Raw genomic sequence first — 26,701 nt, 5'->3', positions numbered from 1 at the left:
CACAAATTCCTGTAATCCTTCTTGTAGCCTCCTGCTCATTCTGACCGTTTTCTGCGTTACCCTTTCGGTTTTATTCTAGTTGTTTTGGGCCTTCCATGCGCTGCAGAACCAGTGTTTCACCAAGTCAGACCAGCTGAACTACAGCGCTGCTTTGTTTCATTATTCCTGTACAAAATAGTGAAATCAACTCGTACGACTAAGATTTTATCAAACGTTGGAGCATGTTTAAAGATTATAGTTAGTTTTTATAATCTGATTATATCAAGACAAACCCTGGTTAAGTCGTAGCGTAGAGAGGAGACTGTAGGCCATTGTGGATGTTTAGAGCTGTAATTCAGATAATCTGAGCATTCGTAATAATCGGACGGTTGCACCACCGCTGGAAAGCAGCTTTCTTCCCCTCACAGAGGATCAAGAGTTCATACACGTTTCATAACTTTTCCACAATTTAGAGGAAAACTTTCCGAATCTTAAAAACGTGTTCAAATAGAAATCCATCTCAAAAACGAATTTTCAAATATTTTCTGTTTTTGTTTTTTCCTACAATTTTTTTTGGGAAAACTTTTCAAGGCCTTGAATTTATAATCATCACACTTCTCCAGGTTTGTCCAGGCTGCGTGAATCCCGTAATTCCTAAATCCAACAAACGCCGCTTGATAAAAGAAGAACATGGCCCTGCAGATAGGCTAAATACATTTTTTATTTTTAAAAACCATACACATTACTCGACAAGTTTCAAATGTAAATCCAATCACGATATCCATTTAAAATGCTCAAGATAAACAGACATGAAGTACTTTTTATTTCCAAATGTTAAAAGATAAAAAAATAATAATCCATAAAACAGATGGAAAAACATTCTTTCCCGTTACAGGAAGAAGCTACAGAACAAACTCCTCGTATGGATTCTTTGCAATCTCTCACTGATCCTAGCTGCTATTTTTTTGTCGTCGTCTGTAAAACAAGGAAAACAAGACAATTTCCTCAGAGAACTTTATTCAATGTTTCCACTCCTGTCCTGTACCCCCACCCCCCACCCCAGCCACCCCCCCCCCCCCCCCCCCCCGTCCACGGCCCTTCATGTGAAGACGGCCAGAAGGCTGCAGGAAGAATCTGCAGCCAGCTGCCCGAGTCATCCTGTGTGGTTGACAAGCACCGTCCCCGAACATTTAATCAAGTGCGGTAATAAACAAACCAAATAAAAGAGGCCTGTTCTCTTTCACACCATTTGCACCCTGAGATGAAATATTCCAGAACAACACCCCCCCCCCTTTTTTTTTTTTCCTTTTTTTTTGTAGTGGCCAAAACTGTCCCTGTATAAGGTGATTGGTGTCAAATCATCCAAAATTGAGTTGAGAATGATGAAAGGTATCATCGGTTTTTCTTGTCATAAAAATACAAAGGTACACTTTTTTTTTTTAATGATTTGTATCAAAATTCTTGTCCCCCAAGGAACGCTAGGAAATAAAGTACCCTGTGCAGATAGATCCCAGTGTAAGCCTAGTGTTTATTCTTGAAAAACGCACGTCCAATTCTTTAGTTTTTCCAGTACATCAGGTGTCAAAAATACTTTACAAATTAACTGCAGCGACATTTTTTTTCATGGAGAAAAGGAGTTTTATGGACAGGATTAAAGAAAAAAAACAAGCAGCTTTTTTTTTTTTTTTTTTCTCTTTAATCCTCTGGTTTTGGACGTTTTTGTTGTGTTTTTTGTTTTGTTTTTTTCTTCAAATTTTCAAAATATCAAACCAGAACTCGGAAGAGTAAAATGAAGTTGTCCTAAAGCACGTTCTTTGAAGATAAAGAATGAAATATGAAAATAAATCCACTTGCTTTTTGACCAAGACGTTTGAATTCTACCTAGATACACACAAGTTTGAAGTTTTAATATTCCTTTTTAAATTAAATACTTTTTTTTCTATGCCTGAGTAAACAAAAATATCAATATTGTACATTGGCAGGGAGTCTAATGTTTTGTTAAAAAAAAAAAAAAAAAGCCCCAAAAAATTAAATACACTAATTAGAAAAAAAAAAAAGGACAAAAAGCCCGTATTTATCAAGCATCTAGTGGGAGGAAATGAGTCCTGAAGTGAATTTGAAGTAAAAATATTTGTGGGAGCAACAGGTGATGATTATTATTACTAAATGATTATTGTAGCCAAGGCACATTCATAATTAGTCTGATTGAGAAAAAAAATTGGCTAATTAATTAGGAATACAGCGCGGATTTGTGTCAAAACAACTGAATTCGCTCGTCCAACACCCACGGGTGAAGCTACTTCCATGCGTCCGTTTGTCTGCTTTGTGATCACGAAGTTGCGTTTCCTCCTGCAAGTGACGGTCGATTGAGGTAAGACTAGTTTTGGTTTGTGGCCCCTCCTCCCCCCCCCCCCGGTCCAATGTTCGGCAAGACTCGGAGATGCCGGCTAAACACGGGCCGCTGATTTAAAAAAAAAAAAAGAAAAAAGACAGAACCTTTCAACATGTGGAAATCCTTGAACACAACAGAATGAATGGGAAAAAATAAAAAATAAGAGTATCCAGAACTCCAGAAGGTTTTTGTGCACATGAAAACTATCAAGAAATGGTAGAAGTAAATATTTATAAGCGATGTTAGTGGACAGAGGCCCAACCCCCCCACCCCCCACCCCACCCCCCTTTTCTCCTGTGAAAAACACCTTGCCTGTCGGCCCTCTCTTCTATACAAGACTTAGTGTTTATCAGTTTGGCTAGAAGTTTCTATATTTATCTACAAATATATAACAAATAAAACTTGCAGGCAAAAATACTTAAGTTTCAATAGAAACACCCTTTTTTTCCTGAAAATACAGCAGTATCTGAAATAATCCTCTCGTTCTTTTTGTTTTTTTTTTTAGTCTGTCCCACTTTTCTGCATCATACATCAGGAAGCTCTTTTGCCTACAAACAGAAAAAAAGTATCTACAAACTTTGTAAACAGACCTGCTTTTTCCAAAAAAAAAAACAAAAACATAAATAACTCAAAAAATATTAACAGCCAATGGAGCAGAAAGAAGTTTTGAATGAGCAAAAGGGCCAAAGAGCTAAATATACAACACCATTCAGATAAAAGAGAAGCTAAAAGGTTCCTTTCAGAATTCATACAGACGATCTTCAAGCCAGGAGGAGCGCCTCCCCTTCTCTGTTCAAATAATAATAATAATAATAATAATAGAATAATAAAAACAGGTCACTTTCAATCTGAGTTTATGATCACCCCTTGTTTACCGAGAAAAATAAAAGTTACCAAGGAGGAAGGGGTGGAGTCCTTGTGTCGCGGCGGGGTATGAAGAACCAAACAGAACGAAGACCAAGCATCCACACCAAGCCGTACAATCCTCTGAATGTTTGCTGTTCCAGTCCAGCCAGCGCCGAGCTCGCCTCACCTCTCCAAGTGTCCCTCACTTGTCTGACTTTGAGCTCCTTGGTGGCAGGTAGAAAAGTGGTGGTGCCGTGTGGTGTGGCGGTCTGATCAAAGGGAGGTTTCCAGGCTGTGTAGGGGGCTCCCCGGGACCGAGGGGGTTCCTGATTTGGTACCCTCTGGGAGGAGGTGGTTACTGCTCTCCACAGCGTTATTGTTCTGGTTGGGGGAGGGAGAGAGCTGCGTGGTGGTGGTGGTGGGAGCGGCGGTGACGGGTGAGGGTGAAGGCGAGGGCGGTGTGGGCGTGGCATTGCGGGGGCTTGCTGAATTGCGTTTGGTGGGAGCGTCGTCCTCCGCGTCCGTGTCGTCTATGAGGGGAATATGGGGCTCAGAGTCCTCTATCCGAAACTCAGGGTGGGTCATGAAGTTGTGGATGGATGTTCGTGACTCGGGCTTCTCCAGCCCCTCATAGAGGGAGATGGAGCTGCGGAATGCATTCACCACCCGGATCTGGAGGGAGGGGGAGGGGGGACAGAGAGCGGGGGAGGGACAGGTTTAGTCACATGTGGTAATGGTGAGGGTGTCTTTGTATTGTCACACCTGGATGATGACACCACAGATAACAAAGAGGTGAGTTTTAGGGACAACTCAGTTATCAGTGGGGGGGCTCAGAGACACGGACAGGTCTGACTCTACATCTAGTCTAGGCGCTCGTCTGCGCCCGGCGCCTCACAAACACCACCAGCGTTGATGCTAAACCTTCACCAGCTCCGTCAATAAGCATTCTATAAATTCATATTCAAATTTTGACAAAATGGAAATTATATTCAAAAGTGTGTGTGTGTGTGTGTGGGGGGGGGGGGGGCTGTACCACGTGACACTGATTCTGCTTTGACAGCCAGATGTTGGTGTTCTCATCACATAAATATAGGTTGTCCTGTTTTGTCCTCTTGTGGACTCATAAATAATAAAGATGTTTTACTGGAAGAGTGGGAAAAAAAGGAGATCTGTGAAAAGGTTGGGACCTTGAGAGGAAAGTTGACGTCTAAACTGTGTGTCTGTAGACGGGATGGACGCTACGAGCAGAGGCGCTAGACAGGAGCTCCTCGACTGAGTGGCGTAAAACTGGTGTCCAATGTTCATACTCAGAATTGCACTGGTGTCTCCACAGCGGGGGGGGGGGGGGGGGGGGCTCAAACCAGTCCAAACCAATGCAATGTGTGTAAGTACGTGGTGGTAGTACACACACTGAACACTTGGTAATGGCCCCTGTCTGATTAATCAAAATGCAAACGGGACCCGAGGGACAAGGGGAAGCTGTTCTTGAGACAAGAACTCACCCAGAGAGAGATAGAGACAGAGAGAGGGGGGGGGGGGAGAGGGCGAGAGAGAGAGAGAGAGAGAGAGCGAGAGACTGGACATAAGAGTATACTGTTGTTGGACATGCTCAGAAAAGACAGAGTAAGACAGAAGTAGAGAGAGAGAGAGAGACAGAAGAGAATCAAAAAAAGACAGAGGGGAGGGGGGTGGTCAGTTATAGCTCATGTTTGTGGAGTAAAACAAAACAAAGAAGCTGCAGCAGCCAAGCAGGTCTACAAGCTGGTTTACATGTCAGAAACACCACAAAGAGAGAAAACCCACAAACGAGACCAGAGACTTTGAAACCATGCAGAGCGCGGCGCTACCTTGTGCTCAACGGTAGTAAACCTTTGAGTATAGCCCATGACACATTTCACAGAATCTAAAGAAGAATACGTGGGAGGGGAGGGGGAGGGGGAGGGGGGTGGGAGTCAGTGGTATTCAGTCTCAGTGGCTCACTGTGCCAACCATGGGTGGACACACTGCCAACACAACAAGTACTCATGACAGAAGAAGAAGTGGCTCCACCTGAAAGGAAAGTTGGGTTAAGCAGGTAAGTCTGGGGATCCGGGACCTGTGCAGCGCTGAAGCATTTCAAAGTATTACACACCACCAGGGAAAAACAGAAACACTGAATCAATGTGTCATTCTGCATCCGTCTGGGAAAGTCCCCCGTGCTTACATGCATACAGTCATTTATTCCATTAAGCTATTCTGGTGACATCTGTTAGACATTTATATTGCTCTGCAGGTCAGATGGTCGGCCTGGGAAGATCTGTAAGAGAGAGAGTCATTGTCAAAGGGCGCTCGGTCCTTGTAAGGGCACGGTCCAAGAGGAAAGACCTACATGAAAGCTGATACACATCATTTAACAGCTGCATTTTCACTAATAGTCCACTCTGAATGGATTACTGCCTGCTGGAGCTACCAAACTATGCGTCCTAACACACCGACGCACTCCTGCTTCTATCTCACCGGAGTCCTTCCCTGCCTTCTTTTACTCCTTCTCAATGCAACGGAGTATCGCAGGGACGGTGTGGTCCTGCTGGCCAACCTGGAGGTTAGCATTGCCTTCAACTCCCTCCAACAAAGGCCAATGGAACTTTGATATTGGACATGAGTCTATAATTCTACAGAGGAGCCAGGCATGTCTCAGACTGAGTGATGCCGTCTCCTGCTCTCATTTGCTGTAAACTAAGTAGCAAAACTACATTTTGGAGTGAAAACGTGTCACCTTTCGGTGCTGCGTGTGACGAGGTGTGTGCAGTACAGCCTGAGCGGGTTTATGCCCTCATACCGCCCCGCGCTTGTGATGACATATGTAATGAGATCTGCAGGGTTCCTGGTCAAACAACACCGATTGTGAAAACATTTATTTCAGGCATCGAGCTAAAAACCCCTCCAAACATCCCACCGACTTAAGAGACGAGGGAACCTGGATGGTGAAGAATGCTCACTGACAGGATGCCGCTATTCCACGGCCTGAGGATAGAACGTCATTATTGACAAGGAACCCACTGACACTGATGGAGTTTCTCTCAGGTCCACGTCATGGTTGGTTGCTATCGTTTTAGGCCGTGACCATGGGCATATACTCAAAACATTTACGCGACTAGGAACTAGAGAGCTGCGACACAGACCCATGAGTGCTACAGGGGGCACACAGCAGACTCAGGCAGCTGCAGACAAACCTGGTGACTGTCAATTCAGAATATCATAATGGTCAAATAGTAAATGCACATCATCCCCTCCCGGCCATGTTAACAGTAAAATCTCTCTCCGTGTTTGAGACCAAAGCAGAAGCAGAACAGAAAAACATGATGACACAGAGAAAAACACCTTGACGCTAGAAGCGACCTGGTTACAGGGTACATGTATATACAGCAGTGTTATCGAAGCAATATGGAAGATGTGGTATTTTTGGTGTCACATGTTTTGTTTTGAAGAAAAAAACAGAGGAAACATTTGGAGAAGCATGAGAGAGTCAAAGTGTCAACGTTAGGCGAGAAGAGAGTGGAGGAGGAAGATGTTAGAAGAACAGAGGAGATATATATATAAAAAAAAGTCTCATGCACTAGAGGAGAACACGCACTCACACCCCACAGTGGTAGAAGCGGTGTTGGCGGCAGTGGCAGTAGTGGTAGTAGTAGAAAAGGCTACATGTGTAGGGCTAGAAACATTGGTTACATCGTGCTGTTGTTGGCTGGAGTTGGAGGCCTGCCGCCTTAGAGCCCCCTGAAAGGAAGTTCCACTCTGGAACGCACTCACTACATCCATCTGCAAAGAATCAGACAGCGTGACAGGAGAAAGCCCAGAGGAAAAATAACACAAAACAGCCAGAGGAGAGAGAAAAGAGAGAAAAAATAAAGAAAAGGCACCAGTAACCATAGAAAAATGTCACTTGGAAATTGGATTTAGGTATTATAGTTAAAGAGAGAGGAAAAGGGGGGGTAGTTGGGTTTAAAGGCACTGATCGGACGGAGCTCAGCTCCAAAATCTGACCTCACTTTCACTCTTTTCTCTGCCGAATCCAGCTAGAGTCATGCCAATGTTCTTTGAAAATACAGTGGGTCTATCGCACTTTCCGTCCAATCCATTTTGTTCTCATCAGTACCTTCAAACTAATTGTGTTTTAGCAGACAGGTTCAGAAATAGGCATAGGAACCTGCTTTAGCTCAGAAGCAGAACAGAACAATTAGAGAAAGGGCTTTTGTTTTTAGGCCACAAGCAATTCTTAACGAATGCCGGTAGAAAGAACAAAACAGATTTTAAGCTGGAAGAGCAATAGAGAGTTAAAAGGGTTTATGGCTTTTGCTTCCCTTGGTGTCAGGTGTGGTGTTGGCAGCGCACAGGGATGTCTGTAGATTGTTACCTGAGTCTGGATACGATTGAGGCCTCGGAACCAGAGGATCTGGCCACGGCGAAGCTCCCGCTCAGCGTGGTCGATCTCATCCATGTCCTCCAGCTCTTCCAGCTCCTCGTCCGGGATCTCCTCTTTCTGGGTACCATGGCCTGCCGTCTTCAAGAATTTTAAGCGACTGGTGGGTATCGAAGAGATTACCTACGAGACAGGAGGGATTTGGATGAGAAACACCGACTTGTGTTGATTCTCCTTCAAAGACTGAGGATCATTTTGTGGGCACGCCTGTAATATTAAGCAGAGGAAATGACAGATTTATGGATCAAAACCAACTTGTACTTCCTTATTTTACCGACACCTTCTTGTTGTACTTGTTGGAGTGATGTCTGTTAGGCTGTGTTACGTTTTTGTCATCTACTGTGAATTAAATTTCCGCATGTTACACAATGAAGAACTGCAACGGTGTTGTGTAAGCACCGTTACTAAAATATTTCAGCATGTCGGCTTCTACCAACATAAGCCAACATTAGTAATTAGCCCTAAAGCAGATTATTTATATCACGCACCAGGACCTTTCTTTTGCATGCACTCAATGCTGCCCTGTTGAGCGGCGGGAGAAATAATGCCGGCAGTGATATTTTCCTGACCTGATGAGAGCAGAAAGCGACATTACTAAACTCTTGAATAGGTCTGGACACTCCAGCCAAACTTGTTTATTCAAAATGAATCAGCATCCATCTGTCATCTTTCATTATTAATTAAAACCAGGCTTCTTCTTTTTTTTTGCAGTTTGTGAATTTTCAGCTAGTTCTCGTTCACTTAAATGTGGTAAATGTGGAAAATACGAATGACCCATCTTTAACTTCTCTCCCCAGCTCCCTGCACATTTGCTGGAAAAAGTCCAGGTGACGTGGGGTAGCTTGTTCAAGGTCTGTGAATGTGGCCGCCATAATTACAACGCGACCTCAAGGAGAATTTTACAGTGTCTAGTTTATGGTTTACACAGTTGGGTTTGTTGAGCATTTGACACCAGTGATAACTGCAGCCACAAAGCTGACACTTGTGTTGCAATCAGTTGATTCAGAGTGATATCATGTTGCAAACATCAGGTGTACTATCAAATAAACCACATAAACGCACGCAGAAATGAGATAATCCCTAGCTTCTAAAAGCCTTCACATTATCTGGATCTTATCATTTATTAAAGTGGTATTATTCTGAATGTATTCGTTTGTTACTCGCAGGAAAGAATTACAAATATCCCAACCACAAATGAAGATGTGTGTCAGTAATAATTCAATCATTTAAACCAAGACCAAAAGCCTAAAAATTCCTGACAATGGAGAAAATTATCACTCACCCTAACTACGCACTAACAAGCGCTTTTAACATGCAAAGTCAAATTTCTTTAGAAATATGATCCACCAGCCAGTTTGGAAAAAACAAGCTGTTTTGTGCCTTGCAGTGTAACTAAATTATTTTTTCATTATTATTTTTTAACAACTTAAGGCTGATGGTTCCTAAGACACAAGTATACTTTTACTCAAGCATGTTACTATGAGACACCCACTGAGCCAATTCCAACACAGGGGGGCAGTGTCATGTTATATTTCTCTTCTAGAGGACATCGAAAGTGAAGGCTGTAGCATCAGGTGAGGTCTTACCTGTCCCCACAGTAGAGAGCCAAAGCCTAAGAAAGTGCACCACAGCCACTGGTCAATAGTCAGAGCCACGCAGCTGAAAGGTTTCCCTCCAAACTGCACTATGATGATCTAGAGGAGCAGGAAGTGAGAGGCGGAGATGATTACAGAGCAACTTTTACATCCAGCAGTTCAAGTCTCTTAGGTTTTTCATTTCTTTGCACATCAAAATTCAACTTCAGTTTATATTTGCTTCATTGAATTAGGATGGACATCTGTTATGTGCACACAAGTCATCCAAATCTAGAGCCCTGTATGATGTCAAGATGGCGTCAACTCCCTTGAGAAGATGCCTGATTCTCAAGCGCAATGGAAGAAAATTTGATTTTGAGAAGTGCAACAACACAAAAACAACAACTGTATTTCACCTGGATAATGAAGGTACCAAAGACAATGGTACAGAAGATGGGGTTGTTGAAGATGCCATCGAAGACATTCCTTTCCCCGTGGATCTTGCGGGCGTTGATCTCGTTGAAAAGCTGCATCATTACGAAAGTATTGAAGACAATGGTGTAGTGTTCAGAAGGCGGGGCATGGAGGGGTGCGTTCCTGCCGCTGTCAATGTCGAACAACTTCTCCCCTACAGAGGGGGACAATTTTTTGAATACACTGAGGGGGACACACATTCAAAAATGTACACTTTCAAATGTAATGTAAGTACTGACCGGCAAAAAGCAGCGTGAAGATGATGATTAGCTGATACACTCCCTGGCCTAAAATGTTCTTCATCATGGTGCGAGAAATAAGAGGCTTGTTGCGACCGTATGGTTTCCTTAGCAGCAGGGCTTCTGTGGGGGGCTCGGTGGCCAGTGCTAGAGAAGCAAAGGTGTCCATAATCAGGTTGACCCATAACATCTGTACAGCTTTCAGCGGAGAGTCCTGAGGGAAGAGAGAGGGGCACCATATTAGACTGAGGAGGAGGAAGCGCGTAGGAAATCAAAAACAACCTAACCACTCCTAACACTGTCACACTTAAGACCCAAGATATTCTGATAATCTGTTAGAAATGTAAAATTACATGAAGTTTTTGTGGCAATATGAAAGCAGGGGATTGTTTCTGTGTCGACATGTAGTCAAAATAAATTAAGTTGAATGCACAAAAGGTGATATTACAGACATCTAGGGCTGGAAAATCTATTAAACATTACACAAAGGTTAAAACAAGATGAACAAAGGGTTAAAAATCAAATGATATGATTAAAAACTTTCACAGATGCCTAATGAATAGGCCATTAAAACAGAATACTGTAAATTTGAAAGAGTAGTACAGCTGTTTCCATACTTTCAAAATGATATTGGACACTGCGTTTCCCCGCAGATTTATAGTTGATGGTGGTCTCTGTTGATGCCAACCTGTGTGATGCAGGCTCCGGTAAAAGCTACGATGACTGCCACCACGTTGACAGTGAGCTGAAACTGGAGGAACTTGGAGATGCTGTCGTAGACGTTACGTCCCCACATGACAGCTTTGACAATGCTGGAGAAGTTGTCGTCAGTCAGAATGATGTCAGAGGCCTCCTTGGCTACGTCTGTGCCAGCGATACCCTAGAGACAAAGGCATGATCGCATTTCAGTGGATCAGGGTGCTGCTGGTTTAAAGTCACCTGTGTTAGCTTAAGGTTTCAAGGCAGTAAAGAGTAAACACAGACTCACCATGGCGAAGCCGACATCAGCTTTCTTCAAGGCGGGACCGTCGTTTGTTCCATCTCCTGTCACTGCTACGACTTGTCTCTGTTCAGCCACTGTGCTGTCAATAATACCTGACAAAGTCAAACATTGAATATTTAAACAGCTGAACCCTGACCTGACAAACTCGAGACAACCAAGTTTGTACCATTTCTTCTCCCAATCCAAAAAACAAAGTACCTTTGACTAAAGTGTGTTTGTCTGTGGGGGACGACCGAGCCAGTACTCGTAGTTTGGGCCAGATCTTGTCAATACGTTCCTGTTCAATCTAGAAATATGAAACCAAAAAATGATATAACCCCAAAGAGCCTTTTCAACAGTATCTGAGGTAGAATGTTGAAGTGCCACCCACCTCTCCTTTTTCATTGCGTATCCTTCGGTTGAACTCTTTTCCCTCCAGGCACAGGAAGTCGTCTCCAGCCTGTAGGATGCCGCACTTGGAGGCAATGGCTCGAGCTGTATTAATGTTGTCCCCAGTCACCATCCGCACTGTGATGCCAGCACGCTGGCATTTCCTGATAGCATCTGGGACCTGAAGGAAAAGCGGAAACACATTGATGGAAGAAATGCATGTTTACATTTCACTTGGGTTATCAAAATTCAAGTTCATCTAGGCTGTAACTATCATTAAATCCAATAACTCCCTGAAGTGAGAAGGCATCAATAGTGCTGAGCCCACCAACAATTAACATCTTAGTAGCCTTTAGTGAAATCTGTTTTTTCTTGCAAATCAAATAAGATGCAAATATAATGAAGAAAATGGAGTAGCTTGCATGCTAAATTCTTTCTCCATATTCTGACTGCAATACAGGCTCGTCCCGGTGTCAAATCAGTGCCAATTTTTGAGAAGAATCACTTCACATTGTACTTTATTGCTTTAGCTAAAGCTAGCGTGCCTAGTCAAATGCAGCAGGCTACTCAATGAACTGCTGGATGTTAACACAAATCATACCACTGATATAGGATGGTGCAGTATCTCGATCAAGTAGCATACACCTGCTTAACTGAATGGTGTGAAGTGATCTATCTGAAGTGCACCTTTGCATCGGGTGGACCATCAATATTCTGCCTTTTAAGCCAGTCTTGGTGCTGCTGCCTGCCACCTGTCTTCAAACTCATCATCACATAATTTGTGTCCGCTCACTTTCAGTAATGTACTAACTAACTAACTAACTAACGTGCGTAAGCCACTAACCTCGGGTCTCACGGGGTCTTCGATGCCCACCACACAGATACAAGTCAGTCCAGTGAGGATATCGTTTTCGTTGTCCCAGTCAGGCTCGCCCTCAGTGGTGGAGAAATCTCTGTATGCAAGGCAGATGGTCCTCAGGCCCTCTGAGGCCATTGGCTCGATCACTTTCTTTACCATGTCATCTCGATCTCGTGGCCGGAATACCTTTGGCTCACCATTTGCTGTCAGGATTTTATAGCACCTGGCATTGGAAAGAAAAACAAAACAAAACAAAGAATCCACATGAGGAAAGGAAATAAGAGGGATGGATTGGTGGTACAGAACAGTGCAAAATAATGAGATGACACATTAAGGGCAGAGGAGAAAACAAAGCATGTGAATGGTGAGTTTCAGTCGTCGGAAGTCACACTAAGCCCTCTGTGGGTTAAAAAGAAGCCTGCTTGGTTTAAGAGGCTTACAGAGTTGTTACCAGCTCATTTTCTCAGCGCCTGTTTTTAAGTCCCAAAGTAAGGGGCTTGGGTGGGATGCACTTGAACTCCTTAGCTGCTTAAGACATATCATTTACTACAAAATCTGGCCAGCTGGAACAAGTATTAAAAAAAAAAAAAAAAAAAAAAAAAAAAGGCAGAATAACCTTTAATTCAGTGGAGAAATGAATCTACATTTTGTTAGAAGTGATTAAACATCAACATAAAAGGAGATAAACCACACAAAAAAAACTACATATGCAGAATCATTACCAAAGATGTAGAAATGGTTGCCTTACTTTTTGAGGAGGATTTCTGAAGCCCCTTTGCTGAACATACGGTAGCTACCATCAGCCATCTTCAACACAGTGCTCATAGACTTGCGGACTGAGTTGAAGGTGTAGACTTTGTAAAGTTTCTCTTCTGGGATCTCGTTGCGAATAATCTGGTAGTCGCGCTTCAGGTCATTAGAAAATCCAAGCAAGGCACATTCGGTCTTGTTGCCCACCTGCCGAGGCAGGCCCCCTTCTTTCTCTGGAGGCTAAAGATAAAAGGTGTGAAAATGGTAAGTACATTCAGCCACTATTTATAGTGATTGTAGAGTCACACAGTTTTTCTCAGGGCCTACCATGATTTTAGTAGTGTAGGCGCAGTTGACTGCTATTCCCAGAATCAGCATGTCTAAAATGGAAGAAGGGATGTTCTCTGGTTCAGGGACCTTCCTGAAGTGTTTTTCGGCAATGTAGGCCTGTACCACCGTCATGCGGTTCATGGTGAGTGTTCCAGTCTTGTCAGAGCAGATAGCTGTAGCATTGCCCATAGTTTCACAGGCATCCAAGTGACGTACCAGGTTATTGTCTTTCATCATTTTCTGTGAGAAGATAAAATACATAAACGATGAAAGCCAAATTCAGTCAGCAGGGAGAAATTTGAAACTGGGTTACCATCATTTTTTAGGTTTTCAACAAACATGACTGAAACAAAATTAACCAGTAGACAAATTAGACAAATCCACCACAATTAAAAAGACAAAAGCACTTATCTCCTAAATGTAGTAATCACGAATCACTTGATCACGCAAGAATGTCAATAAAAAAACTCTACTAAGAGCAGGATTCCATCCTGCTCTTAGTAGAGGGGCATCATCAATCAAATTAGTTCGACACCACTGACCCAGTACTCTTTCAGACAAATTGTCTGTTCAAAATACTCAATAAAACAAGCTTATTTTCATTCAATAGAACCTGTGTTTTTCCTAATGCAGTCCGATTCGCCATTTACCAATACTTGATCTATTTAAGTTGAGTCTACATAATAGTGCTATCATTCATTTTTCCTGTAAACACAGATCTAAAAAGATTCTCTTTCTTCCTTGTTATATTCTTTTGGGTAACAACCATGACAAGACAGACGTGCGCACTAAAGGTAATTGTGCAAAATCATGATCCCTCCCATTATGAGGATCCTTTGACATTCCCAAACAATAGAAAACTGTTCCCTTGAATTGTCCACAGCATAACAAAGCATATTTTCTTGAGTGCATCAGCCTATTAGGTTTTAAAAGCTTAAGATGGGCATTTACTGTTTGTGTTTGTGCTTCCTTGCAAGCATCTTCCCACTCATCAAATGAAATGTCTTCCTGTAAATCCTCTCTCCGGGCACTAAGTTTAGCTTTGGAACACTCAGGAGACACAGATATAAAACATCCAAAATTTCCCTATGCAGTCATTCAGAACATTTTGCTCCTCTAATGGTGAAAAGGGAGCCTGTATCATTCTCAGGACTACCTTATCTGAAGAGGTCGTAACCCTAATGTCAGCTCTACTTGTGACTAGAAAGGGAGAAAAGTGCTTAAACCAAGAATTCTCTCACCTTTAAAGCAAAAAATTCCATTTTTTTTTTATGAATGAGACGAGTGTTTATGTTCTGAAATTCTTCGATCAGCTGAGAGCATACATCCTTTTTATGAGCTTAACATAACTCCAACTTGTTAAAAACGAAAATTAGAACAAAGAAATATGCCAAAGATTTAAGATTGAAATAAATAGCTTCCTGATTGGGTAAAGCCCTCAGCTGGCTAATGACTCAAGGAAAGGGGATCAAAGCTTGGCTTAATATCAGTTAGCCAAGTCTCTACATCTTAACAGCCCAGCCTGCTAGTTTTAATAGGCTAAAGCATAAGCTGGTCAGCACTGAGCATAGGTCACTTGGCTAGGAGAATTTACCTTGACAGAGTATGCCAGGGAGATGGTCACAGCGAGTGGGAGGCCTTCAGGAACAGCCACCACCAGAACAGTAACGCCAATGATGAAGAATTTCACAAAGAACTGAATGTAGATGGGTGTGCATTCCTTAATCCAGGGTAGATTCTGGATCCAAAAGGTGTCCACTACAAACAGCACCACCAGGATGATGACAGTGATGGCCGACATCACCAACCCTGGAGGAAATGAGAGGATTGGAAGAAAACCAGACAGAAGACGAGCCTAAGTATATAATTAACCAACACGTCATTTCTAAATGCATACAGGTCCACAAAGTTAGCGTGCAGAGCAATCTACAGCATTTAGCTGAGCCAGAAGTGTTTGTGTGTGACTCACCTGCTTTGCCAATCTGTACAGCTAATTTGGTCAATTTGCCCTGGAGAACAGATTTCTCTTTCTTTGGCAGGCTGGCTTTCTTCTTCTCCTCTGCGTCGGCTCCCTCATCACTGTTCAGAGGCTGCATTTCCATCGCAGCACCGTCCTGTGCTTTAGCTGCAGCAAAGACAGAAATCAAAGGAGTTGAACGTCATGGACAAACATTTTATTGGCATAATTTCAAACAAAATATTCGCAATCTTAAAAAATACAAATGCATTTTTTTCTACTGTTTTTTTATGCTGAATTTAAAAAAGACTTTAGGCTAGATTTTAATTCTTTTGTTTTTTTTGTTATATAAACAACAAGCGGCTGAAAGTTGCTTCGGAACCCTGCGAGGAAAATTCTTGATTTTGGGAATATTTCTACTTAAGTGACTGATGATTAATTGAAAATAACTTCCAAAGAGACACGAGATGTCACATCACTCAAATGTTGGCATATATTTTTTTGGCTTTCCTTTTAATCCAAGGAACTGGGGAAATGTCACTGTAATTATGTTTGCTGTGACCTGACTGCACAGTAATTAGATAAAAGATTTGCAAGTGTAATAAGGGTACTCCCACCTAGAGATTTAAAGAACGGGTTACTAGCTTGTAATATTGGGATCTGTGGAATTTAGACAATAGTCACAGAAGTTTCCAGGTAAACTCTCATGAAACTCAGCCGTCTCTTCCTCAAAATCTCTCAGGACTCTGTCCCTCACATGCGGAAATGATGGGAGTCCCAAATGCACATCTAACCAGGCAACCTTGGAGATGCAAAGCAGCCCGTCTCTGCCAAGCAGCTCGCCATGATAAAATCATCATTGCTGCCTGGCACTGAGGAAACCGCTGCTGCTATGGGACAATTGACACCTCGTTCCCTACTTCCTCTTGACCGTTTGTTGATACGATGCATTGTGTGGGCGTGTATTTAATATCAGATGATTTGCTTATAGGAGCAGAGGCAAGCCCATGCTGAATCTTTATTTACTATAGTATGGCCTGTAACATGGTGTTGTGTGTGAATGTATGTCGTAGGGACAGAAGGGGCATTAATACTGGGCTACTGCAGCTGCTGTAGACTGTGGCTTGTTCTGCACTTACATGGCCTGTGTAATCTCAGTCTAAAGGATTACTGTGGATTCCTGGCAGACAGGGGGAATCTGTGCACCAGGGACTAGTGCCAGGGTTGTGGTCACAGACCCAAGCACTACTGATCATAGAGTCCCAGCAGGACTGCAAGCCTGGCTAGCTGGCTAAGTTACTGCTAAACCGGCTTCATTATCATTGTTGTCAGGCTAAAATTGGACCAGCTGCAGTTTGACTCAGGACAGTTCAGATTGGGACATCAATGGAAATCAAAATTGGGGCCCTGATGGAGGGAGACAGAGAGAGAGAGAGATGGGTGGGAAAGCAGATGTTCTGGCCCCAGAATTGTTGCATGGCTTTAATCTCCTCATCACTAATCGCTATAACTGGATTCAGTAGCACCTGCTGCTCAAAGTGTAATGTGCCAGGGAGGGACCAGGAAAGCGGAGAGACACAGAGGGGAGGGCCAGACAGTACAATGGGTATGCCAGAACAGCCAGTGCTAAGTGACCTGGGGTCATGCCAAAATATTAAACTCCTCATTACTTGCATAAAACCGCTGTAGCCAATTATCCAGCGCTGTTAAATGGGGAGGAACACACTGATAAAACCAAAGGCTAACACATATGGGTTGGCACTAAGCTGTAAGGCAATTAATACAATCCCAGGCCTGTATTTGGTACACCTTCCTCATAGCATGGCTTCAGAATTGCCTAAATTCTTTTTGGCAAAGACTCAATAGGATGATGGAAACATCCCTCGGAGATTCTGGTTCATACTGACAAGGTGCATCATGCAGCTGCTCAAGATTTGTGTGCGGAACCTCTGGTTGCCCCCTACCACATGTCTCAGAGGTGCTTTATTGGATTGAACTCGTGAGACAGTGGAGGCTATTTGAGAACAGTGATTGACGTGTTCAAGAAACCAGCCTGAGATGATATGATACGATATGATAGGGGTAGACTGTGGTCATGAAGGGATGGATCATTGGTACTAAAGGGTGCTTGATCAAGTGTTGAAAAGTGCTGAAAACATCCACCAGATGACCAGCAACTTGAATTGTTGATGTAAGCTACAATGAATCCATGCTTTTGTGTTATTCGTGCCCGATTCTGACCCTATATCGGAATGCTGCAACAGAAATTGAGACTCATCAGAGCAAACAAGGTTTTTCCAATATTCCAATTTTGGTGAGCCTGTACCCACTGATTCAGTTTCCTGTTCTTAGCTGTAGCCCATCTGCTACTTACTGGATGTTTTTTTCTTTTTCTGACCATTCTCTGAAAACCCTAGAGAAGGTCGTTTATAAAAATCTCAGTATCTCAGCAGTTTCTGGTGTACTTAACCACCAACAACCATGCCACATTCAAAGTCACTTAAATCCCCTTTCTGTTCCATTCCGATGCTTGATTTGAACTTCTGCAGATCCTCTTGAGCTTGTCCACATGCCTAAATTCATTGAGTTTCTGCCACGTCACAAGCTTTTTTGTGTGGACAAGCTACCCACCTTTTTTACGATTTTCTACTGATCCGTCCTGTTTCTTATCTGTAAGACAAAAACACCCTGAGGTTAGTAGCATTACAAAAACAGTGGTTGAGCAATTTACTGTATGACTTTAGACACGTGACAGATCCTCAATTGTTGTTTATGGCCTTTAATTAAATAAAGGCTGAAAATAGTAAAAAGGTAAAGAAAGGAAAGCAAGAATGCATTTATATTATTTGAAAACCATATAATTAAAAAAGGACTTTTTTAAAGTTTCGTTTTTCAGGAAAATGGAATTTAGAGAAACTAAGAGCTGATTCAAGAAGAGGCCATATCCATAAGTAACTGCACAGCCTCTGGCAACAAGGTAGTCCTTCTGTCCTTGGTGTGTTCACAGCCCTGCAGCCAGCTACACTTTCTTACATGGCTCAGCTTGTTTTTAACAGAAAAAAAAAAGCCTCACTGGGAGAAGATGGAATCTTGCTCTGAGATGCGAAGCTGGCGGTAGCGCATGGAAATGTCCACCAACAGAAATAGAAGGGTAAAATTAGAGAGGATACTAACTTTTTCTCTGTTTCTTCTTCTCCTCCTTCTCCTTTTTCTTCTCCTCTTCTTCCTCGTCATCGTCCTCGCCACCCCCGAGTAAAGTGAAAATAATTCCAGTTTGAGAGTTGACACCCACAGCGGTGACCACCATTTTCCCTGAGCCTTCCATTACATGGGTGCCTTTCAATGGAGGAGGAAAAGAAAACTGTCAGCAAAAGGGAGGTAGGACATGAGTTTGACTTGAGCGGTCTTACATTATTTCTGTTATTACTAATAGTACTAATACCATGTTTCTTATTAAAATACACATTTCAACATCTGTCATGCTTTGACTAGCTCTTTATTTTAGGTCATAGTGTTACGACCAGTAGATTTCTTTACAGGCAAAAGAGCCGAACATGCCACCCGAAAGACTGGCTATACAAATAAGAAGCAGGTGGTAAATGCAGGCTTTCAACGGTAGGTGACAAATACAAAAGAATGACACGCTAGCAAGCAATATGGAGCAGAATCCTACAAACCTTTAATCACCAGCCTTTAATCAAAAGCTAATTGTCAGTCTCAGTGAATTAATGGAAATCTGAGAGGCTACAAAGTGTTTCTGCGGGGTTTAATATCTCTGGGTTTTTTGTTTCTCTTAAGAAACTGAAAATAATGCCTATTTTTACAAAGAAGGACAAAAAAGACAAGAGATGAAAAGATAAAGTGAAAGAGACTAGGAAATGAGAGACCGAGAAAGCATTTTTAAGTTCTCTCATGCCTTCGTTAATTAGAGGAAACTTTTCTTTCTTTCTTGACAGTTATGACAGATGGGATTTGGCCTGAGGTAAGGAAATCAAAAAGTGACACACATACACATGCACAAACTCGCACACGCACTCATACACACACACACATGCACTCACACACTTCATTAGGGGAATTCACCAGTGAAAACACGCTTCTCATAGAAGAAATAGTGTTGAAGGGGCCTTGAACACAAAGCTGAAGTGAGACTTTTTACACATAGGGAGTGCTGGATGGACGATGATCAAATAAACTGTGCAGCAGGCTAGGGACGTTTTAAGATTCTCCATAACTTTGTCTTTTGAATGAACAATGAAACATTTAATAAACGGACTCATTTTCAATGTCACGTCATTGGGACAGGAGAGCTGCAATGCACTGACTGCTGATAAATTCATTTTCTGTGAATTAGTTTCATTTGTTTCTGGCTGATTTAGGAAAATCCTTGCTCAAAAAACGTAAAGGAAAAAAAAAAGATCTATAGAGTTACAACTAGTGACTATTTTCATCATCAATTGATCTGATGATTATTTTCATGATTTACCAATACATTTAGTCTACAAAATATCAAGGAAATATGAAAATGCTTATCATAATTTTCAGAGACCAAAGTGACATTTTTTTTTGGTTTTTGTCCATCTAACAGTCCAAACCTCTACATTTTCTGTCAGAATCAACAACAATGTGACATTTTGGAACCTGCAAATTTGTCTTTTTTTCTTGAGAAAAGACTGAAAAGATTAACTCCTGTCTGGAAAACAAAAAGTAAGTTATATGCCATCAAAGAGAGGACACGCCATCAACTGACATTTTTCAAATGGAGCTTTTGTGTTACCTGATAACAGCATCGGATCTTTTTCTTGTGTTTTCTTGACATGGTCCGACTCTCCTGTGAGCGAGCTCTCATCGATCTTCAAATCGTTGCCTTGGATGAGGACTCCGTCAGCAGGCAAAAGGTCGCCTGAAACACGCAGGACAAAAAAGATGTAAATCTGAAAATGAATGCAAATTTTCCCCATTTTTGAGAAAATCACCATCCGATTATCTTGATCCTGAATTAAGTCCTTCAAATGGACATGTCACCAACAAATTACAGATTAGATTAAATGTTAAAAGAATGAAGAAAAATCTTACCATATTTTATTTGTGCAATGTCGCCAACCACAATCTCGGCCACAGGAATTTGGATAACTTGTCCTGCACGGACAACAGTAAATTTCTGCTCCTGCTCAATGCGGCTCTGGAGGCCCCTAAACTGTTTCTCTTTACTCCAGTCATTGAATGCTGTCACCAGCACCACGCATATAACTGACAGAAGAATGGCGGCACCCTCAATCCAGCCTGCTTCTGACTCATTTTCATCCTCCACACCGCCAGCAGCCTTTCCACAGTCTGCAGAGAACCGGGGGCAAAACACAACAGTCACAGTTCGGTAACAACTACCCCATAGGTCACTCCTGTCCATCACAAACCCTCATCCGCTCGGCACAGTGATATAAATAATTCTGAGGTAAAAATGCAATTCAAAACATCAGGAGATGACATCAGATTTTATGGTTAGGCACATTTCAAAGCACCCGAGAACATCTTACAATACATCACAAAAAAAAGATTCAAATCAAGTGAATAAAATGGTTAAGATAAAGCGAAATAAGGAAAAAAAGGACATGCAAATGAAATTATACTTACTTTCTCTTTCGGTATCTTGAGATTTATAAAAAGAAAGGCCTAGTGAAATTATGGCTGCCACTTCAAGGATAATCAGCGTGACATCCTGTAGCGCCTCCCACACTAATTGTAAGAAAGTTTTGGGCTTTTTGGGTGGTATAAAATTTTGCCCAAACACTGTTTTCCGCTTTTCAGTGTCTGCAGGCTGTCCACTTAGACCTGGGGAGGAAGAAAGAAGAGGACATGAGAGGACTGCACATTCAATTCTTATCTGTCACGCAACATCAGTCACGTCATAAAAGTGAACAAGTTATGCAAAGCCTTAATTTTGAGCCATTATACTCGACAGACAGATGGACGCAGTACTGTCCGTGAACGTTTAGTTCACAGGAATAGAGCTTGTCAAAAAACAAGTCAGTGAGCTGCATTCGCATCACTGAGCCTCCAAGAGTATTATCCGCTAAAGGAATCAGCAATTCTGAAAGGACACTGTGGAGGCGACAATGCTGGCACACAATGGGCACACATTCTGTGGGCATGTCAAACATTTTCACCTCGCTCAGGCTGGCAAGAGGATGGGAATAGAGGTCAAATAGAATAAATGTGCTTTTAAAAACAATGAGAGGCTGACAACAGGAGTTGGATCAACTTTAGATTCACAGGTTCCTATGTATACCACTGTCCCGTTATAGACACATCTCTTTGACACATTACACGTCTGGTTGGCTTGAGACCCATTCATCCATGTGCACACAGAGCATTCTGCCGCCACCCATTCAAATGCCCCCACATTCAAGGCACAGTCATATATTCAAAAGGGTCTTCACACATTTGATGATGCATGACAGTTTTTCAGTTCTATTCATGCATACTGGCTGTGTGTAGGTGGCTGTGCAGGCTGGATGAAGCTGCGTGCGTGTGTGTACGTGTGCGTGTGAAGCAGAGAGGAGGTGGAGCAGAATTGGGGGCCAGGAACAAGTGACTGTGTGAAACTGTTACTGACAGGCAGATGGGGGGTAGGTGTGGGTCAGGGTGAAGGTGCAAGGGACTGAGACTAATAAAGAATTGAGCGACTGATGGCCGATGGGAAGCTGCACTGGGAATAGCATCGTCTTAATAAGGGAAAGGATCAGAGGGGTCGACATATGGTCGGAATGACGGAGATCCACAGAAAGGAAATTTTTCCATTTCTCACCAATCCGACACAAAATTGACTGAGTTGGTCCTGAAATACTCAATGCTGCACAACCTCTTTTAGGTTCATTTCATTCTGCTTTTGTGCCACAACTTTCAGTAGTGTCCTGATAACAGAGACTAATTATTGACATGTTCTGCAGAAAGACAGTTTTGGGGTATACAGGACAACGGGGAGAGTCCTATGATCATTATATCAAGCTCCAAGTCTGACTGTTCTTTGTGATTTGTGTCATGGAAGACGAAGACAACAAGATTAACAAGCTGCAGTGCTCACCCATTGCTTGTTGTTCTATTGTGGGATATCAATGTTAACACAGGAATGCTGGCAAAAGGAAATGAGACTATGCAGCGCGTCGGAACATCACCATCAAAAAACCTCATTTGAATTCTCATTTGGTTGGCTGGGTATGTGAATTCTCCTCACAAGCGTAACGCATTCAACACCGATGCGACCCCATGTATGATGAATAACTTGTTTGTTATGATGCAAATTTTAATTTTATTCATTGTGAAAATTCAAACCTTTGCTGCTTACTTTTTACAGACAACTGTTAGATTCCTTCTGGATGGGACTCGTGGGACTATTACACGAGTATTCCAAATCATTCGGCAAAAAAATGAAGCCCCTGCTCAACAAATGTGTCCGTTTCATATCAAATTTGATTTGAATTTAAAATGTTAAATAGAAAAAAAAAAAATCCATGAAAAAATAAAATAAGATCGACGGCTTCAAAGCTTATCAATGTTCTTTCTTAAATTCTGCAGACTGAATTATCAACAATTAACTTTTTAGTGCTACACAATTTCTGAAAGTAACAGCTTAAACATTTTCCTAAAATAGGAATTCATCCTTGTAAATGCCATGTCCACACATGAAATCAGATCTAATTTAATCAATACATGGCCTTTTTAATTTTTTTTTTAAAACCAATTGATGACTCTTAAAGAGTTGAGCAAAACTTATTGGAAGAAGAAATAATCCAATATCACCACTTACACGGTTAATTAACATTACAACCAAACACTAACACATCCCTTTATGAGTTTGTGTTAGTGGAGGTGACTAGAACAACAATGACTCACCAACAGAGTGCCACAGAAAGGCTATGGGGCTTCTCCTGCATAATTGTCCCCTGCTGCTCCCTTGCTATCTCTCACCGTCTGCTTTGATTCTTTATGCTTTAATGAAAACATGCTGACAGCTAATACCACGTTCAATTTTACGCCACATTTTCCCTTTGCATTAGTGCAATAAACACAAGTGACAGAGTAGTCAACAACACCACGTCTCTCAACTGGATACACAAACAGAATAGGTTGGCCTTGGCTGCTCGCATCATTTTAGCACCCAGTGCGTGTCCCAAGTTGAGCAGCTAATCATTAACCATTTAATTAGGATGCTTGTCCCCAGCTGACCCCCGCAAGGAGGACTGTCATTTTAGCCACCAGTGAGGGGTCAAGGTAAGCCTTAACTATAGGCCTGTCACAATCCAATGAAATAAGGCCATATTTTTCTTACTGCCCCCCACATATTTGAACTGAAACCACAGTGGAAAAAAAAAAAAAACTACTTCAAGGGAATCTTACTTTCAAAAGAATATGTACATTTGATGTCGCACAGATGAGCAGGTGAGCCAGAGGAAGACCAAGAGCACCCTGGTCTAAGGCAACAAAGAGCATTGTATTCTTGATATTTGGGCGGATAAGAGAGTTTCAGAACCTTCTTCCCACTTCCTCTTAGTCAACAAACATCTAATCAATGACTAAAACACCCTCACATGAAATGCAGCAATGCTAAAATACATTCTCTGTGTGATTGCAGACAGACACGTTTACCAGCTCATCCCCTGAATCAGATCATATAATGCAGATTTGAACATGTCTTGTGTTACTGTGTAACAATAACAGGCAGCTCACTTTGTCCACTTTCCTTTATGTGCCTCTGAATGATTGAAACTGATAAACTGAAGATAAACTGATGACAGTATCAACTGTGTAGATAAATTCTTTTAAATTAAATCAGACATTGTTACTTTAGTTTATAATTACAGTATGGTCAGAATTTTGGTGAGAACGTTGTCACAGCTTCCAGGAAAAAAAAACCATAGTGTAAAACATGGGCGTTTTTAAAATTGCTGCAAGGTTTTCCAGAAATCTGGGTTCAGACTCAACATAAGAACTAATATAGAACACAAATCAGAGACAGTGCTTTGCTGGTATGTGGGGGAGATCTGCCCCGACACAGAGAAGAGTTAATTAATAACACTGAAATATAAAAAGTACCAATAAAAGCGCCTAGAGCTTATCAATACTGTGGTCTCTAATTATTCCCAACCCCATCACTACTGGCAAGATTATCTTTTGGGGTTTAATTAATGAAATGTAATGTATTAATTAAAGATAGTGCAATACAGTGCTGGTGCTCCACTGGAGTCCATTACAACATGACTGACAAAATGATTTTCTGAAAACGATCTGTAGATTTATGTCATTTGTTCTCATCCTGATCATTAAGTAGTGATAGAGAATTTTGGGTTATTTCCCATAAACAGTAAAACACCAGATGAAAAAAAAAAAGGTTACAACACATCGTGAATGTCACAAACCAACTGTCAAAGTTTTCACTAATGAAATGTCATCATATATTTGTTTTTAGCACTGAAAGACATATTTTCATGTTGAGTCCCACTAACCTGAGCAGAACATGATATAAATATATGAACACAGCAGCACACAACTGAATGTGACATTTATCTGTCTGTAAGCACGTCAGTCAATCAATGGTTCACTGTTGATGTGACCCATTGACACACACACAAACAAACACGACCGGAGCTCGATCACTGGACTGTGCACCTGGTCTCATTTGAAATATCTACTATGAATGCTCACATCTGTGTTGACTTGAGTTAGTTGCAAAATTAATGATGAATGATTTGTAGGATTTTGAGAGGTAAAACCACTTTTTTTTTTTTGTTTGGCTCGACTGGACAGAGCAGAACACTGCAAGCACCATATTATGAATACTCCTACTTTTATGGTGGTTTTGGTCTGTTCCAGGAGGTGACTGTTTCAGCTATCTTGCTGTCTATTACAATAATATATGCTAAATGTTCTTTATAGGGCTTTCATCTTCCAGTTCCAACTGAAACGGAACATACAGAGTTGTTCTGATTCACATACGTAGATTCCGTGCAAGTGAGGAGAACTTTCCTTCGCATTGGGAACAATGACGATGCCAAAAAAGGGTGTTTGCGAGCACAGAATAGACTAAACGTGTTTTGGTCATACTGTTCAGTCAAACAAGTATCACCACCCTTCTCAGGAATTCTGGGAAGACCACAGAATGAGTGAGCCACCTGGCAAGCCACGCTGGGGAAGCAGGCTTGACTACAAATTGCATTAGGACATTGTCTCAACACATCCAAATGGTTTGCATTAGAGAATGTGATGTATCATAGATTCGTTGAAGTGCCAAAATTAAAATAAAAACGGGTTCTAGCCGCTATTTACACATAGATAAAGGTTCTACAAATTACTTCAAACAATATTTGCTATAACGCAACGCACCATTTCCCAACTTTGACGAATAAATACACTGATAGGCTCCTCGCTGTTTTTACTAACAAATTACAGGTTTCAAAACTGGGATGAAGTGTTTCCCACAGTATTAGCCCATGTCTAAACCACAAGTCTGTCATACATATTTTCCCCCACACAACTTGTGCAATTATGTCCCCTTATGATTACCTTCACCAGCAGCTGAAAGGATGATGCACCCTTTAACAATATGTCGTAGCACCACATTTATTAAATGAAATACAGAACTGTGATTGACAGGGCGGTTATAATGCGTACTAACCTATGCACATTTACAGACTGCATTTTTTCTGGTCCTTTCTGGCTTTTGCTGTAGTAAATCTGAATTATGTAATTCTTTTCATCATATTCGTTACAGATCATTGTTTGTTCTGTAAGTGTATTCTAGTGCAAACATTGCCCCCCATTTAATGTGAACACTTTTATAACGTGATAGGGAAAAACTGGTTTCATATATCTAATGGATCGATAACACCTGTCATGACCTTGTTTACACACGAGTAAGCAAACTTGAAGATAACCTGATGTAATGTTTTCTGTTTCTGGTTATGTATGCTGAAACAGATGGGCAGATTTTGAGATGACTTAAATGATGTATTCAGATACAGGTCGGTGGTTAATGTGTAAGAGATACAGCAAGAAAAAGAAAAAAAAAAGGATACAACCAAGGAGGATCAACACATACGTGTGTAACAGAAAGAGGTTCTGTCCAAATGCTTTATACACTCAAAGGCAAGAGCACAGCTACGTCAGCATCAACCTACGTCAGCATCAATCTACTATCATTTAACAGTTGGAATCTTCATTTTGAACGGTTCTGAAATGGCAGATCCAGAGAGCCTGTCAGCTTTTGTGGATTTCATTGGAACTGCAGAAGCCTCTCAGCCCACAGTCGATTTGGATCAACAGGCTGAAACCCAAATATTTGACAACACTAAAATAGCAATCAACGGGGTATAACTGTAAAAAGGAAAAGTAGGCGAACTCCGTCGATAATATTGATGCAGAGTGGCCTTGCCCATCGAATGAGTCGCGTTATGCAGAGGAATCAGGGGATCCCATT

General features: G+C 41.7%; 1 protein-coding gene across 5 annotated transcripts in view; it reads right to left on the bottom strand.

Annotated features, from left to right (window-relative positions):
- Positions 1 to 1,608: 1,608 nt before the first annotated feature.
- The window catches only part of atp2b1a (ATPase plasma membrane Ca2+ transporting 1a), a 41,156-nt gene continuing 16,063 nt past the window's right edge, over positions 1,609 to 26,701 (bottom strand). For 3 of the 5 annotated variants that reach the window (XM_086202058.1, XM_086202057.1, XM_086202059.1), the window contains 19 exons: positions 20,863 to 21,060; positions 20,308 to 20,565; positions 20,009 to 20,134; positions 18,406 to 18,567; positions 17,863 to 17,901; positions 15,244 to 15,399; positions 14,869 to 15,083; positions 13,272 to 13,514; positions 12,943 to 13,184; positions 12,180 to 12,417; positions 11,337 to 11,516; positions 11,165 to 11,252; positions 10,952 to 11,058; positions 10,652 to 10,843; positions 9,964 to 10,177; positions 9,667 to 9,878; positions 9,263 to 9,370; positions 7,611 to 7,799; positions 1,609 to 3,889 (listed from right to left, as the gene is read on the bottom strand). In XM_086202058.1, the coding sequence (XP_086058184.1) occupies positions 3,491 to 3,889; positions 7,611 to 7,799; positions 9,263 to 9,370; positions 9,667 to 9,878; positions 9,964 to 10,177; positions 10,652 to 10,843; positions 10,952 to 11,058; positions 11,165 to 11,252; positions 11,337 to 11,516; positions 12,180 to 12,417; positions 12,943 to 13,184; positions 13,272 to 13,514; positions 14,869 to 15,083; positions 15,244 to 15,399; positions 17,863 to 17,901; positions 18,406 to 18,567; positions 20,009 to 20,134; positions 20,308 to 20,565; positions 20,863 to 21,060 (3,566 nt within the window). In that variant the 3' untranslated portion in view covers positions 1,609 to 3,490. Of the gene's footprint in view, positions 3,890 to 6,834; positions 7,016 to 7,610; positions 7,800 to 9,262; positions 9,371 to 9,666; positions 9,879 to 9,963; positions 10,178 to 10,651; positions 10,844 to 10,951; positions 11,059 to 11,164; positions 11,253 to 11,336; positions 11,517 to 12,179; positions 12,418 to 12,942; positions 13,185 to 13,271; positions 13,515 to 14,868; positions 15,084 to 15,243; positions 15,400 to 17,862; positions 17,902 to 18,405; positions 18,568 to 20,008; positions 20,135 to 20,307; positions 20,566 to 20,862; positions 21,061 to 26,701 lie in introns of all 5 variants that reach the window. The other 2 variants (XM_086202061.1, XM_086202060.1) reach the window with 2 other exon arrangements.

The sequence above is a fragment of the Aulostomus chinensis genome, chromosome 4, assembly GCF_037954235.1.
Source record: "Aulostomus chinensis isolate RoL2024-O1b breed Wild chromosome 4, RoL_Achi_v1.0, whole genome shotgun sequence".
Classification (NCBI taxonomy): Eukaryota; Metazoa; Chordata; class Actinopteri; order Syngnathiformes; family Aulostomidae; genus Aulostomus; species Aulostomus chinensis.
This window is presented reverse-complemented; position numbering and strand designations above follow the sequence as displayed.